The following is a 16,768-nucleotide window of genomic DNA, read 5'->3' on the forward strand; positions in this document are numbered from 1 at the left end:
AAAAAACAAAAGAAAGAATTTGGGAGAAATTCCCACATCTTTGGAAATGCTCACATCTTTGGAAGAAAGAATCCCAAGATCAAATATATTCAAATTTAAGAGAATAATACATATTAGGTCTTCTGCTGGGAGAGCCATAGACTGTGTGTGTTGGGGGGGGGGTGATGGGGGAGAACTCTTTTACTTCAATTGGCCATGAGTTCTTTCCTTTTTAAATTTTTTTTTTTTTTTTGAAGAGGGAGAGTTCAAGTTGAGGCAGAGGGGCAGAGGGAGAGGAAAAATAGAGCACCCAGCACGAAGCCTGACATGGGGCTTGATCTCACAACCCTGAGAGCATGACCTGAGCCAAAATCAAGTCAGATTAACTGAGCTACCAAGACTCCCCTCTTTTTGAAAAAAAAAAAAAAAAAAAAAATCTTTGGAGCTAGTGTTCCAGAGAACATAATGTGTGAAACATTGTTTTCTAGTAACATGTTATAATTTAGTGATAATCTCATTTTCTGTTATCCCTCAGAATTTCAGGCCTCTTTTTTTTTTTTTTTTTTTTAGACTATTTATTTGAGGGAGGGGACAAGGGATAAGCAGACTCCCTGCTGAGCAGACAGCCTGACGTAGGGCCCGATCCCAGGACTCCAAGATCATGACCCAAGTGAAAGGCAGATTCTTCGCCAACTGAGCTACCCAGATGCCCCAGAATTTCAGGTGTTCTACACGAAACATGAACCCTCTGAAAGTCAGGATTTCTTTGAATGGAGTGCAGGTGTTTCCCTGAAGTACATTCTGTGCTCACACAACCTTCACCTCATGTAGCAAATGGGGTAGTTTCCTAGACTTCTACTTGTATTATGTTTATTTGTAACATTTGGTTGAAAATTCTCTGTGCAGAACTGTTGTTGCCTGTAGTGCTCCATGACAGAGCTGTTTGGTTTTGCTCCTTTTTTTCCCCAAAATTTTATTTTTAAGTAATCTCTACACCCAGCATGGGCCTTGAACTCACAAACCCCAAGATCAAGAGTCATACGCTCCACCAACTGAGCCAGCCAGGGGCCCCTTGGCTGTTATTCTGTCTTTACTCAGATTTAGGCACCGCTTAGACAGTCACTCTTGGGAATCTCATTCACTGTCTTGGCTTCAAACACCATCTCTGTTCTGCAGCTCCCAAACCCATACCTCCTGTCCCAATCCATCTCGTATCTATATTCTAGCCCCATATATCTTAGCATCCCTGCTTTTAGGTTTCTTCAATTCAGATGAGCCAAACTTTGCTGAAATTATCAACTTTTCCTTAGGAAAAGCTACGCACAATCACTGTGGAAGCCGCTGTGAGGCCTCAGCATTCACAGAAACAGACAGGGATTCAGAGAACTTGTTTTATTGCTGTCGGTTTCATAATAAATGACTCAAAAACAAATCCAACATCATAACAGGCTTGCAAACAAAATCCACTGGATTTAAACCCCCCAGTTTAGGATCACACCGTGCAGAAGAGTCAAGTGGACATTTAAGAGCCACCCCACATCCTCAGCTTGCAGAATAGTACGGGAGGGGCTGTCCTAGTTCCAGCAGGGATTTCAGAGCTAGCTTAGCATTTGCCGGGAAGTTACCACTTACGGATGGCAGGGAAAACAGATATCTCTTTTATCAATAGATAGGAAATATGACAGGTGGTGCGCTAAATGAGAAAATCCTGGGTGGTTTCTCAACTTCCTAACCGGAGTTACATTCTTGCTCAAAACGGGGGCCCTGTTCCTAAAATCTGTCTTCCAGTGGGTTTGGCTCTGGCTGCTGTGAATTTCCAGGCCACATCAACTCCCCCATGGCTCTGGATACCCTCCAGGGACCTCAACTCCAGTCGGCCTCGATCATCGCAAACAGCTGGCTGAGCCTCTTCTTGATGTCCGGCTCATTTGGAGCACTGTAGGATTTCGTGTGCACCCTGATGTGCTCCGCTAGTTTCGACTTATAAATGAAGCCCTTCCCGCAGTCGCCACAGGCAAAGGGCCTCTCGGGCCTGTGTATGCGCTGGTGCCGAAGCATGTGTCCCTTTTCCCGGAAGTTCTTGTCACACTCGGGACAGCGGAAAGGTCTCTCCCCTGTGTGCAGGCCTTGGTGGCTGAGCAGCTGCGCCTTCAAGCGGAAACTCTTGTCACATTTGGGACACTGGAAAGGCTTCTCCCCCGTGTGGGTCCTGATGTGCTCGATGAGTTTGGACTGCTTGGCAAAGCCCTTGCCACACTCGCAGGAGAAGGGCATCTCGCCGCTGTGCAGCAGCTGGTGGGCCTTCATGTCGGCCTTCACGCGGTAGCTCTTGCCGCACTCGGGGCACTGGAAGGGTCTCTCCCCCGTGTGCAGGCGCTGGTGACTCAGCAGCTGCCCCTTGAGGCGGAAACTCCGGTCGCAGGTGGGGCACTGAAAGGGCCTCTCCCCGCTGTGCACGCGGAAGTGCTCGGTGAGCTTGGACTGCCGAGTGAAGCCCTTGCCGCACTCCCCGCACGAAAAGGGCCTCTCCTTGCTGTGCGTGCGCTGGTGCGCCTTCAGGATGCCCTTGAGGCGGAAGCTCTTGGCACACTCGGGGCACTGGAAGGGCCTCTCCCCGCTGTGCACTCTCAGGTGCTCGCGGAGCTTGCACTGATGCGCGAAGGCCCGGCCGCACTCGCCGCAGGAGAAGGGCCGCTCTCCGCCATGGCGAAGCCGGTGTGCCCGCAGCATGCTCTGCAGGCGGAAGCTCAGAGGGCACTCGGGGCACTGGAAGGGCCTCTCGTCGCTGTGCAGCCGCTCGTGCCTCAGCAGCTGTCCCCGCTGGCGGAAGCTCCTGCCGCACTGGGCGCACCAGAAGGGCTTCTCCCCGCTGTGGACGCGGCCGTGCTCCGTGAGCTTACACTGCTTGGCAAAGGCCTTGCCGCACTTCCGGCAGGGGAAGGGCCGCTCGCCGCGGTGCACGCGCTGGTGGCCCCTGAGCAGGCCGCGTAGGCGGAAGCTCTCGCCACACTCCGGGCACCGGAAGGGCTTCTCTCCCGTGTGCACACGGAGGTGGCCGGCGAGCTTGGACCTGGCAGCGAAGAGCTTACCGCATTCGGCGCAGGAGAACGGCCTCTCCCCGGCTCCCATGCGGGAGCAGCGCTCCTCACGCGGGCTCGGCCTCCCTCCCGAGGGCACAGCGGCCGACTCAGGCCTGACCGGGAAGGCTCCATCGCCTTCTCCCCAGGAGCCTAGCCTCTCCCGGCCAGGAGGGCCCTGGCGAGCCTGCACGCCGCTCCCGGACCGCAAGCTCCCGTCACATCTGGGGCACCGGGACGGCCTCTCCCCCTCGTGCGGGAGGCGGTGGCCCAGAAGGGGCTGCTTGGGCGGGAAGCACGTCCGACACTCGGGGTCCCGCAGGGCGCTCTCGTCCGCATGCACAGCCAGATGCGCGAGCAAAGGCCGCTTCCGGCGGAAGCTCCTCCCACAGTCCGGACACCGGAAGCGCCTGGGAGCCTGAGCGCGGCTCCGCTGTGGCTGCGGATCAGCTTGGTGGCTGCGCTTCTTCCACGACCTCCATGGCTGGTCCTTCAAGTGGCTTCTCTGGTGCTTCTCCAAGTGGTCCTTCGTCCGAAAGCTCTCCCCACAGACAGCGCAAGGGTGCTGGGTGCTCCCCCAGGAGGAGGCCTCCTGCCGGCCAGGGAGACCCAGCGTTCTGGGGGCTGCTGGACGTGGAGCCTGAGCGTCACGGCTGGGTGGGTTCTGGAGGGCGATGCTTTGGTCAAGCCTGAAGGAAACATCTTCTCCTCCTCGGGAGGGTTCGGAGGGGCACTGGCCCGCTCCGCGATCTACTTGGAAACGGCACTCAGCTTCTCCTGAATGCACAGCTTGTGGACATCCTGAAATAGAAACAAACATTCAGTCAGTATTCCTACCTGTGGCATGACTAAAGGCTTATGTCTCTCCTGGTGACAAGACCTTAGGGAACGGTGCCGTCTGGAGGCCTGGGAACCCAGCTCCCACGGGTCTCCACCACCCGGGACACTTCACTGTGGTTCTGTTATGGCTGAATCTGTCTGGTGAGAGTCTGCTGAAAACTCAACTGAGAAACATATCTTAAAAGAGGAAAATACAGGGGTGCCTGGCTAGCTCAGTTGGTCAAAAGAGCATGTGGCTTTTTCACGGGGTCGTGAATTCAGGCCTCTCTTTGGGTGTAGAGAATACTTAAGTAAGAGTATTCTTACTTAAGTATAGATATAGGAAAGTATAGGTCTCAAACACCCGGCCTAAGCTTTGGAATTTGGGTTCAAATCCTGTCTCTCCACTGTGTAGCCTTTGTCAAGCTAATCTCTCTTTCTTGGCTTCATTCAGTTCCTTCTGTAGACACAGGGAAGCAACCGGACATTTCATTGTCATGAACTTTAGGTGAGTTCCTGCATGTAAGGTGCTGAGCATGTGACTGGCATACTGAACACACCTGTAAATGCTCACCACCATCAACCACAGGACTATCACACTGCCATTTTGATGTGCAGACATTCCTGAAATCACCAAGTGATGACCGCACTGTCACTCACGGACCCCAACACCACAGTCACGACCCAGGGGAAGTCCCTAAGCCCAAGCAGCAGGGCCTGGGCTCTTCTCTCCCCTCCGCACCCCTACCCCACAAACCTTTTAAAAAGGCTTTTGGAAGAATTGATAACAGGTGGCAAAAAGTCAAATAATTTGTGGAGCAAAACTCCTTTCTTTACTGTCCGGAAAGAGGCAGCCGAAAACTATTGACAAGATTTCTTGAGATGATGCTCCCATTGGTTTTCTCATTCCATACTTTAATGCTGACTTTTAAGAATCCAAAAATCTCAGGGGCACCTGAGTGGCTCAGTCGGTTGAGCATCTAACTCTTGTTTTTGGCTCAGGTCATGATCTTGGGGTCATGAGACTGAGTTCCAAGTTGGGCTCCACACTCAGCAGGCAATCTGCTTAAAACTCTCTCCCTCTGCCCTGACGTCCACTTATTCTCATTCTAATAAATAAATATTTCTTAAAAAAATTCCAAGAGGGTGCCTGTGTGGCTGAATGGGTTAAAGCCTCTGCCTTCAGCTCAGGTCATGATCCCAGGGTCCTGGGATCGAGCCCCACATCGGGTACTCTGCTCAGCAGGGAGTCTGCTTCCTCCTCTGTCTCCCTGCCTGTCTGCCTCCTCTGTCAAATAAATAAATAAAATTTTAAAAAAATTCTAAGAATCTCAGACTCTTCCATCATAATAAGAAAACACAGGAGAGCTGAGTTTTAGGTAATCAAGGAAATTCAACAGTCCCCATACAGGAAGGAAGCAATTTTGGTCACTAGTATGTGGATAACCAGTCTCTGAGTCCTGCCATCATCCACCTCGCCTTACCTACCACTAACAACAGCTCACATTTACTGAGCTCCTACTGTGTGCCAGGTATCACTTTAACACTTCACATGTTAACCTATATAGTTCTATCTAGGTACTTTCATTGTCTTCATTTTCTAGGTCAGGAAATTGAAATACTGAGAGGCTGAACAACTTGCCCAAGGTGTCACCAGAAAAGACAAGATCCAGACTCAGACTCTTGAACCCACACTCCCAACCACTGTACTTAACTACGCTTCTCTAGAATACACCAGTTGTCCAGCTTCAGCCCAGCCAAACAAGAAGACATGATCAGAAAATTGGAACAAACTGAGTGTACTGTCTTGAGGACAGGGCCCTGGTTTCTTAATACTCACCCCCAAACTGATGGCCCTCGATAACTGGATCAAATTGCAAATGAGCAGAAGAACAAATTATGGTTCCTGATTTCTGTGCTTCTCGCCAGTTCTGGAAGAACTCTTTCTCCTGTTCAATCCAGGATATTAGTTCTGGTTTGGGGAGTCCATTATCTGTGCAAAAATGTCAGACAGGGTAGTTTGGTTTCTTTAGCACTAAATTTAAGCACACCGACATGCTTTAGAGTTTTCACAATGTACTCCTGGGAAGACGCATGAGACAAGAAGTAAAAAAAATAGATTATAGGGTTATGCAAGGAGGAGCAAAACTGTCCACATTTCCTAACAGTACTTCCTAATCTATCTGGACCAGTTAAAGCAGTTTAGTGTTTAAAACCCGTCTTTTGGGGGTAGGGGCTGGGTGGCTCAGTTGTTGAGGAGAGTCTTTCTTCAGCTCAGGTCGTGATCCCAGGGTCCTAGGATTAAGCTCCGCATCAGGGTCCCTGCTTGATGGGAAGCCTGCTTCTCCCTCTCTCACTCCCCCTGCTATGTTGCCTCTCTGGCTGTGTCTCTGTCAAATAAATAAATAAATAAAACCTTTAAAAAATAAAATAAAATAAATAAAATAAATCCTGCCTCAGTCCCCATATATCTAGCAATGTGCATTTTATCATGGTTTTCATAAAACTCACTAGTAATGTGCTTTGAGAATGGTGGAACAGCCCCACAGACAACTGGAGATACCATGGGAAGAGGGGGGTATGCAAAATAAGAACTGGAATGCCGATCCTAGGAAATTTCAAAATACGTAAATATTCTCAGAAGTCCGCTGGTGACAGTGCTAATCACAACCCAAAACATGGCCGAGTTCAGCTAGAATTAAAGGGTTGCAAGCAATGAAATAAGCAAATGAAAACAGTTACAAGATTGTCTAATACATGACCCCATTCCCCTAATAAAATGTTCATGAATCTTCAAGTAAAACTTTCTTTCAATAATATCTCTGTTACAGAACCTAAATTATGCTTCATAGATTGCTAAAGGGAGATCAGTGTATAGTTCAGATCAGAGAAAGAGAGTAACCAGGTAATGCCTTAGGGATAAAATGTCAGAGTGGTGTAGGACGTGTGGAGACTGGTCACTCTGCTCCAGATCCCTCCTTGCCCCCTGAAATCTGATTTCAATCCCAAAAAATTCTAAGTTTGCCCTTAGAAGAAAGGGAATCACTATCTTTTATTTAAATCCATACACCTATTTTCAATCTTCATCTGTTGAAACCCCAGCATCTTAAATAAATTTAAATAAATTTAAAATATATCAATTTAAATAAAATAAAATAAATCTTAAATAAAAATTTTATTTATTTATTTATTTGACAGAGAGAGAGAGAGAGAGAGAGAGATCACAAATAGGCGGGGGGGGGGCCCCGCCGGAGAGCAGGCTCCCCGCTGAGCAGAGAGCCTGATGCGGGGCTCGATCCCAGGACCCTGAGATCATGACCCGAGGTGAAGGCAGAGGCTTAACTCGCTGAGCCTCCCACGTGCCTCCCAGCATCTTCTAAAAGTATTTTTTCAAAAACAAAACCAAGAAAACAATTCTATTTATAATAACACCAAAAAGAATACCACACTTAGAAATAAACTTACTAAGAAATTTTAAAAGTCATAAACAGAAAGATATCTCATGTTAATGAATAGGAAGTCCTAATATTGTTAAGATGACAATATTCCCAAGGGGAGAGGCGTGAGAGGATGGGGTAACTCGGTGATGGACATTAAGGACAGCACATGATGTAACAAGCACTGGGTATTATATAACACTCATGAATCACTGACCTCTACCTCTGAAACTCATAATACATTATATGTTAATTAACTGAATTAAAATTTTTAAAAATGAGTAAAAAGACTGAAAAAAAAAAGAAACCCTTGCTGCTTTTCTGATATAAACATTTAAACCTATACATTTCCCTCTAAGTGCTGCTTTGGTGCATCTCACAAATTTTGCCGCTTTATATTTTCATTATCATCCAGCTTTAAATATTTTCTAATTTCTCTTGTGATTTCTTCTTTGGTTTATAATTTACTTAGAATCATCTCATTTGAAAACAAATGAGTAAAGAAACACAAAGCAAAATCAGACATACGAACAGAACAAACTGACGGCTGCGAAGGGGAAGGAGAAGGGCAAATGGGTGACAGGGAGTGGGAGACACGGGCCTCGGTCATGGCAGGAACGAGTCCCGGGAATGAAAGGCATAGCACAGGGAACACAGTCAATGATGCCATCAATGATACTGTACTAGCATTCTGTGGGGACAGATGTAGCTACGCTTGTGGTGAGCACAGCACACAGAGATGGTGAATCACTATGATATATACCCGGAACTAATGTAATATTGTAGATCTATTACAATTTTTTAAAAAAATTAAAGAACATATAGCTATAATTAAACAATGTGAATGTAAAAAATAAAAATAAAATAAATTTAAAAAAGAAAGATGACAATACCCAAATCCAATCTGTTTTTTGTTGTTATGGTGGTTTTTTTTTTTTGCAAAAATTGACAAACTGATCCTAAAAGTAATGGCAATCAAAACAGCATGGTGTTGGCATGAAGATAAACATACAAATCAATGAAACGGAATTGAGAATCCAGAAATAAACTTCTACATTTATGGCCAATTGATTCTCCAAAAGGGTGCAATGGGGGAAAGAATACTCTTACCAAAAAATAGTGTTGGGACAACTGGATGTCCATATGCAAAAGCAGCTGGATCCCTACCCCATACCATATAAAAACCTTAACTCAAAATGGATCGAAGACCTAAATGTAAGTACTGAGGGAGGCCTGGGTGGCATAAGGAGTTAATGCCGCCTACACTCGATAAATCAAGTAATAGAGATCAAAGCATGGATAGTTAGATTGGAGGAAAGTCCAGTAAGAACTAAAACAGAAACGGTTAACAGTGGTTGCCTTGGAGAATTATCTGAGTACAGGAGTGACGACATCATTCATTTGATAAATTTAAAAAAATTTTAAAAAGACCAACTAAACAAAACGACTAAAAAGAACATCCATTACCATAACCATGAAGAGACTGCTGCTGTTATAGTTATACAGACCCCACAGTAAAAACCGGCAGGTAGCGACATCCTAGGGTGAAGATATACATTATGGACATGAGCTAGGATTTCCATGCTCCATATGGAAACCACAGCAATCTGTGAGCGTGTGGTGACTACAAGCCCGAAGTCACCACTGACCACCACACATCAAAGTCTTAAATATTTTCCTTTCTCAATGTCCACCCTTGAGTAAGGATTAGCAATGCTTACAGAAGTACTAACGAAGAGGACTCGGGGCTAAAAAATACCGTTCTGAGTTAGTTCCTGAGAAATCTGACCTAACAAACAGGACCTCTTCTAGACCCAGTTCCATGACTTCCCCACAAAACTGAGTACTTCTTACCCAGAGAAACCAGAATCTCGTAATTGGTTCTCATAACATGCTTGTAAAGCTCCTTCTGCCGCGCCTCGAGGTTTTGCCATTCTTGCTCAGAGAAATAAATGGCCACGTCATCAAAAGTCAGAGGCAACTGAAACGATAGACATAATACATACACAGGCATTAGTGCTTCAAAAAGATTTCAGCCCCTTCTCATCAATTCTTTTTTTTTTTTTTAAGTAAACTTTATCCCCAAGGTGGGGCTCAAACTTACAACCCTAAGATCCAGAGTCGCATGATCTCCCCACTGGGCCAGCCAGGTGCCCCTCCTTGTCATCAGATTAAAAAATTTTTGTAGTGGAGACTGCTTTTGCCTATTCAGCAGCTTCCTCCTTGGGAAATACTCCTTCCCCTACTCCAGTCATGTGCTTCTGCTGTTACCCACTATACCGTCCACAGTTCTTTATGCTTGTTCAAACTCCATATGCATACGGATAGTAAGGAATTTTTTTTCTTTTGAAACAGTGGAAATAGGGCGCCTAGGTGGCTAAGTGGGTTGAGCCTCTGCCTTTGGCTAAGGTCATGATCTCAGCGTCCTGGATTGAGGCCCATGTCCGGCTCTCTGCTCAGTGGGGAGCCTACTCCCCAGGCCCCTCTGCCTGCCTCTGCCTATTTATGATCTCTCTCTCTCTCTGTCAAATAAATAAATAAAATCTTTAAAAAAAATAAAACAGTGAAAATAAATCACTGGGTAACTTCATTTACTTAATATATTAAAGATCCCTTTCCAGGTCAATGTGTAGAGGCAAAACCAGGTTTTTGTAAATTGTAGTGTATTTCATGCCACGGGTACATAAACCCAACTGATGGGACATACACTGTCTCCATTTCCTTTATAAACAATGCTCTGATATGCTTCCCAATATATTAGCACTTTTACCTCTGTAAGATAAAGCCTAAAAAGGAAAACTACTAAATCAAAAGTTATAAACATGTTCAGTTTAACAAATACCATTACACTGCCTTCCAAAAAGAATCAGCCTTTGCTAATAAGACTTCTTTCTCATTTTTTTTTTTAAGATTTTTATTTATTTGACACAGAAATCACAAGTAGGCAGAGCAACAGGCAGAGAGGGAAAGGGAAACAGGCTCCCCCCTGAGCAGAGCCCGATGCAGGACCTGGGATCAAGACCTGACCAGAAGGCAGAGGCTTAATCTACTGAGCCACCCATATGCCCCGTACTTCTATACACCTTTGCCAGCATAGGTTGTTCTTAAACCTTCTTATTTATTCTGCCACTGTAATGGGTAAAAAAAAAAATGTTATTTCATTGTTTTAATTTGCATTAATTTGTGAAGCTTAGCATCCTTTTCATACTTTCCTGGGGAGGGGAACATTCCACATAACTTTGTGCAGGTCTGTTCACATCCTTTGCTCAACATTCTTGTGGGCTCTATTAATTTCTCATATTAGGGTTAATAATCCTTTGACTGACTAGCAAATACTTTTTTAAAAAGATTTTATTTATTTCAGAGAGAGAAAGTGAATGTGAGCATGAGCAGGAGAGAGGAAGAGGGAGAAGCAGGCTACCCACTGAGAAGACAGCCCGATGTGGGACGTGGGATGTGGGACTTGATCCCAGGATGTCTGTTCATGTCCTCTGCCCATTTCTTGATTGGATTATTTGTTCTTTGGGTTCTTAGTTTTATCAGGTATTTTGCTATTTAAGAGGACGTGGTCATCCACTACCACCTCCATCATTTTCCACAGGAAATTATCTTCATTTTTCTTATCTGTTTTCTCATCTACATACATAGGAAAGATACTTCGGTAAATTTATACAAATTCTATTGGGATTCTGATAGGAATATACTAATTTTGAGAGAAATGGATCTCTAAAACATGGGATCTTTCCTTCCAGAAACATCTCTCTCATTTATCTAGACATTTCTGTGTGTTTTAGTAAAATTTAGTTTCCTTCATATAGACCTTATATAATTTTTTTTTAAGATTTTATTTATTGGGGCGCCTGGGTGGCTCAGTGGGTTAAAGCCTCTGCTTTCAGCTCAGGTCATGATCCCGGGGTCCTGGGATCGAGCCCCGCATCGGGCTCTCTGCTCAGCCAGGGAGCCTGCTTCCTCCTCTCTCCTCTGCCTGCCTAAAAAAAAAAAAAAAAAAAAAGATTTTATTTATTTATTTGACAGAGAGAGAGAGAGATCACAAGTAGGCAGAGAGAGAGAGAGTGGGGGAAGCAGACTCCCCGCTCAGCAAGAGAGCCCAATGCGGGGTTTGATCCCAGGACCCTGAGATCATGACCCAAGCTGAAGGCAGAGCTTAACCCACTGAACCACCCAGGTGCCCCAGACCTTATACAATTCTTGATAGGTTCATTCCTACAAACTGTAGAGTTTTTATTGCTACCATGTTTGAGGGGTTTGTCCCATTAAATTTTCTTCTTTTTTTAAAAAAAATATTTTATTTACTTATTTGACATGGAACAAGAGAGAAAGAGAGGGGGGGGCGCACAAGCTCCGGGAACAGCAGGCAAAGGGAATAGCAGACTCCCGGCCGAGCAGGGAACCCAATGTGGGGCTCGATCCCAGGATTCCAGGATCATGACCTAACAGAAGGCAGCCGCCCAACAGACTGAGCCACTCAGGCGCCTCCCCCCATTAAATTTCCTAATTATGAAAGCTTGGGAAGCTCATTTTTATCTTTATTTTGGAAACAAATTTCCTTGTTGACTAACACTGTCAGTTGATGGCCTTGGAGTGTCTACACAGAGAATGAGATCTGCAAATGAACATTTCTTTTAATCATTTAAGCCTGTAATTTTTTTTTTTTTTTTAAGAAAATTATTTGAGAGAGAGAAAGAATGAGAGGAAGTATGACAGGGGGAGAGAGTCAGAGGGAGAAGCAGGCTCCCCATTGAGCAGGGAGCCCAATGCGGGGCTCAATCCCAGGCCCCTGGGATCATGACCTAAGCCAAAGGCAGCCACTCAGCCAAGCCACCCAGGCACCCCTCTTTTTTTTTTTAATTTTTTATTTTTTATAAACATATATTTTTATCCCCAGGGGTACAGGTCTGTGAATCGCCAGGTTTACATACTTCACAGCACTCACCAAAGCGCATACCCTCCCCAATGTCCATAACCCCACTCCCCTTCTCCCAATTTTTTTTTTTTTTAAGCAAAAGATAACTTGTTTATTTTAAACTACTAGGTTTTCCACAGAACTCTATAAATTACACATCTATGGTCTCCTGCATACAAGACTAAGCCTATTATTTCTTATTTTCATCTTACTGTACTGGCTGGAATGATGTTGAGTAATAGTGATGATAGCATGCAACTGTTTTATTTTTTAATGTTTCTAATGCTTCTCAATATTTGTTGGTTTCCTTTAAGTTATTAACCAAGATGCCGCCTGTTCCTAGAATACTAAGAGTTTATCCAGAACTGGTTTTCAATTTCACTTCTTTTTAAAACAATGTATTAGAAAAAATAACATATGCAAATGTGTTTAAAACATTTTTTTATTGTGATCACCTTGGATAAATCAAACACTTTCTAAGATGTATAACTAGAAGCATGTAAGTTATATATTTGTTAAAGTACTCTAATTTCATTAAGTATACATTCTTTTAGGGGCACCTGGGTGGCTTGGTCAGTTAAGCATCCACCTTTGGCTCAGGTCATTATCTTGGAGTCCTGGGATCCAGTCCTGCATCAGGCCCCCTGCTCAGTGGGAAGCCTGGCCCTCTCCCACTCCCCCTGCTTGTGTTCCCTCTCTTGCGGTCTCTCTCGCTGTCAAATAAATAAATAAACTCTTAAAAAAAACAACTTTCTCCTCGAGTATGTCTTATCTTTTAATTTTATTTATGCTTATATTGTATATATATTTTCAGTTTCAATGCAAATGTATCAGTCTTAGGTCATTTTGCTTTCTCTGTTTTTAAAAAAATTTCTATATGGAGGTTGGAAAGATACACTAAATTTTCATCCAGATGGCTTAAGTTTTACTTTTCATATTTAGATTTTAAATTTATCTGGAATGTAATTTTTAAAATTTATTTTATGTATTATATAGAGTGGTGATTTAGCTCAATGTATATTTTATATATTATATACAGTCGTGATTTACCTCAATGTTATTTTCCAACTGGAAAAGGCAATTGTCCCAATACTGCTTTTGAAGGTCTCTGTATTACTTTCCTAAAACTGCTATAATGAAGTACCCTAACTGGGTGCTTTAAAACAATAAAAGTGTATTCTCTTATAGTTCCAGTGGCTAGAAGTCTGGTATCAAGTGTCAGCAGGGCCATGCTATCTCTGAAGTCTCCAGGGGAGAATCCTTTCCATGCCTTTCCCTTAGCTTCTGGCAGTGGCTGGCGATCCCTGGTACTTCTTAAGGGTGAATAACTCCAATCTCTGTCTCCACTGTAACAGGGTGTTCCCCCTTTCTGTGTCTGGGTCTCTGTACCTCTTCTTATAAAGATACCAGTCATGGTGGATTAAGAACCTACCCTATTCCCTTGTGATCTCATTTTAACCAATTAAATCTGCATCAACTTACTTCTAAGTAAGGTCACACAATCTTGAGGTTCCAGAAAGGACATGAATTTGGGGGAGACATTATTCAACACAGCACAGTCTGCATCTGGGTTTTCTTTCCATTTCCACTGCTCTGTCTGTCCCTACAAAAAACAGCAGGGTAGTAATTTGATGGGCTTGTAGTAACTTTTGTCCGCTAGTGCAATTCCCCTTTCGTTGTTCTTTTTTCAGAATGATATTTTGACCTTTATTTTTTCAAATGAAATTTAGAATCTGTTTGTCTAAATTCACAAAAATCTTACTACCATTTTAATACAACCGCAGTAAATGTATATATGAGGTTGGAAGAAAAGTATCATTTTTGCTGTATTTAGTCTTCCATTTATAGGCCTGGTTATCTCTCATTTATTTATAGTTTCTCCATAAAGGTGTTGCCTATCTTTTAAATATTTAATCCTAGAAATTACATTTTCTTAGCGGAGGCTGTTAACGTTATTTGGAAATCAATAACCTCATGAACTCATTTAGTCATCAGGAAAAATGGTCAGAATGAAAATTTATACGCTATTTTGAAAAAATAATGGCCATTCCCTCTAAATCTCGATTACAACAAAACATTAAGTAATTAAATAATGTATATTCTGTTTAAGTTTTTATATCCTATTCTTTTCCTTCCAACTGGTCTTCCTTCCTTCCTTACACTCAACACAAACTCCAACGCCCTAACGGCTAAATTACCTTATTCAAGCCGCTGCCAGACAATCGCTTCAAACCTCAAAATCTGGTCTTTTAAAACTCTTGTTCTGAACTCAGTAACGGATATAACACCGGCTGAGCTCGAACACGCACCGCCGGCACCAGACCATTCCTCTGCTTTCCCTTGCCCGCCTCCGCCACTCCCGGGCGCCCGGCCCAGGCTGGGCCCGCTGCTGAGGAGGCCTGGTCCACGCTCGGTCTGTTCGCGAGGGCGGCCACGGACGAGTCCCAGAAGTGGCGGTCGCCGGCCACTCCGAGCCTCGAGCGACCCCCGGGCTCCGCTCCACCCGTCCGCTGCAGCTGCCCGGAATGAAACCCGGATGGGCACCCGCCAAGCCGCAGCCCGGAGCCCGCCCCGAGCCCCGCCCCCGGACGTCCGCGCGGAGAGCCTTTCTTACCGGAGCCGGTTCGGCCATGGCCCTCGCGCTCCCGCGGCCCGGGAGACGTCGAGTTCTGGGGGGGCCGGCGGAACCTACCTCGGCTCGCGGCTTCCCGCCCCGCCCAGCCCTGCAGGCCCAGCCCCCGCGCGGTGCACGCTGGGACTCGAGCCCGATTTCCCCCCATCCTCCCCACAGCGCCCCCTGCGGCCCGGAGGAGACAGCGTCGGCCGCAGGAGTCGTCCTCGCAGAACTGGGCGCACTGGCCGCCGCGGTGTCGGTAGCGGGTCATCTCGCTCTGCCGGGGCGGGGGGGGGGGGGGGGGAGTGTCACGGGACTCCAAACGATGAGGACTGAGACCCAGACGCGCTGAAAGGCGCTGGAGAGGGCGAGACAGGTGGTGGGAATTCATATGGCATCGCTGACCCCATGGACTTAAATTAGGAACATGACTTACAGTCTACAAAATAAAAAAACTGTCTTATAACCTAAATATGAAATGGACCTTAAATTTAAGAGTCTCTCAGTCTTAACCACCCAGCGTGGGTGAAGTGTTGAGATACATGTAATCGCTATCCCCACCTTAAAGGTTTTCTTAAAAAAAAAAAAAAAATTAAAAATATATGAAATTTAACAATAAACAAACTTAAGTAAAAGTTGTTTATAATTCTGATGGTCTCATGAAATGCTCTATTTCTTCATATAAATTTCCAGTCTCTGTCCACAGACATGTACTTTTTTTTTTTTAAGATTTTATTTATATATTTGACAGCGATCACAAGTAGGCAGAGAGGCAGGCAGAGAGAGAGAGAGGAGGAAGCCGACTCCCTGCCGAGCAGAGAGCCCGACGCGGGACTCGATCCCAGGACCCTGAGATCATGACCCGAGCCGAAGGCAGCGGCTTAACCCACTGAGCCACCCAGGCGCCCAGACATGTACTTTTTATATGGTTCTGATACACGTATCATTTTTTCAGTTACCACATCGAAGTTTTTCCATGTTCCTCATAATCTTATTAATTATACTCTTAAATGGATGTAATTCAAGGCAATATATTAATTTGCTAGCGTTGCCATAACAAAGTACCACAGACTGGGCAGTTTAAAGAAAACTGTTCTCACAGTTCGGGAAGCCAGAAGTCTGAGATCAAGGTGTCAGCAGGGTTGCTTTCCTCTCAACACTCCTTGGTTTGCAGATGGGCATGTCCTTGCTGTGTCCTGCCAAGGTTGTTCCTCAGTGGGTTTCCTAATCTCTCCATATTGGACTAGGGCCCACCCACAATGACCTCATTCTACCTTAATTGCCTCTTTAAAGGCCCTGTGTCCAAATACAGATCTGTTCTGACATACTGGGGATTAGAACTTCAACACAGGGATTTTCGGAGAATACAATTCAGCCCACAGAAGGTAGGGTAGTATTAAATATTTAGGGGCAGTTAAAAAAAAATGTGGCCACAAATAATGCTGCTTGAGTATTTTCATATACACAGTCTTAAAATACAGAAAGTACAAAGTGCAAAGGATAGAACAATACATTAAATTAGATTAAGATTTAAAACTTTTTTTTACATCAAAAAACACAATAGCACAGCCAAAATTAGGTCAGACTGGGAAAAGATATTTACAACAAGGAAAAGCATCCAGAGAATAGAAATAACTTCTAAAAATCAAAAGACTGCCTGGAGGAAAATGTGCAAAATTATGAACAGTGAATTCATAGAAAGGCAAAAAAAAAAAAAAAGAAAAAAAAGAAATGGCAATAAAAACACAAAAATGTTCCATCTTGTTAGTTAGCAAAATGCAGTATCTGCTTATGAATATGTGCATATCCTATGCCCAGCAAGTCTCACCTTGGTGCTATTTTTGGCCATTTACATAGGAGCTATATTTAAGAATCTCTAGCAGCATTGTTTTAAGAGCAAAAACAGGTAAGCAATTTA

General features: G+C 44.6%; 1 protein-coding gene across 4 annotated transcripts; it reads right to left on the reverse strand.

Annotated features, from left to right (window-relative positions):
- Positions 1-1,356: 1,356 nt before the first annotated feature.
- Positions 1,357-14,980, reverse strand: ZNF786 (zinc finger protein 786). Of its 4 annotated transcripts, none has more exons than XM_059172171.1 (5): positions 14,851-14,979; positions 13,719-13,839; positions 9,167-9,293; positions 5,716-5,868; positions 1,357-3,857 (listed from the first exon to the last, which is right to left on the reverse strand). In XM_059172171.1, the coding sequence occupies exons 3-5, from the start codon at positions 9,198-9,200 to the stop codon at positions 1,843-1,845; spliced, it is 2,202 nt and encodes a 733-aa protein (XP_059028154.1). In that variant the 5' UTR covers positions 9,201-9,293; positions 13,719-13,839; positions 14,851-14,979; the 3' UTR covers positions 1,357-1,842. The 4 variants fall into 4 exon arrangements, with proteins under 4 accessions (XP_059028154.1, XP_059028155.1, XP_059028152.1 ...); XM_059172172.1 differs by lacking the exon at positions 14,851-14,979 and adding an exon at positions 14,435-14,770; XM_059172169.1 differs by lacking the exon at positions 13,719-13,839 and having other exon boundaries at positions 14,851-14,980.
- Between the last annotated feature and the right edge of the window lie 1,788 nt (positions 14,981-16,768).

Source organism: Mustela lutreola, chromosome 4 (assembly GCF_030435805.1).
Source record: "Mustela lutreola isolate mMusLut2 chromosome 4, mMusLut2.pri, whole genome shotgun sequence".
Taxonomy (NCBI): domain Eukaryota; kingdom Metazoa; phylum Chordata; class Mammalia; order Carnivora; family Mustelidae; genus Mustela; species Mustela lutreola.

Coding starts and splice junctions, on each gene's coding strand:
- ZNF786 (XM_059172169.1), bottom strand. Junction 5,869..9,166: donor CGAGATTCTGGTTTCTCTGG/GTAAGAAGTACT, acceptor ATTTTTGCACAG/ATAATGGACTCCCCAAACCA. Junction 3,858..5,715: donor CGAGGGCCATCAGTTTGGGG/GTGAGTATTAAG, acceptor TTTCTATTTCAG/GATGTCCACAAGCTGTGCAT.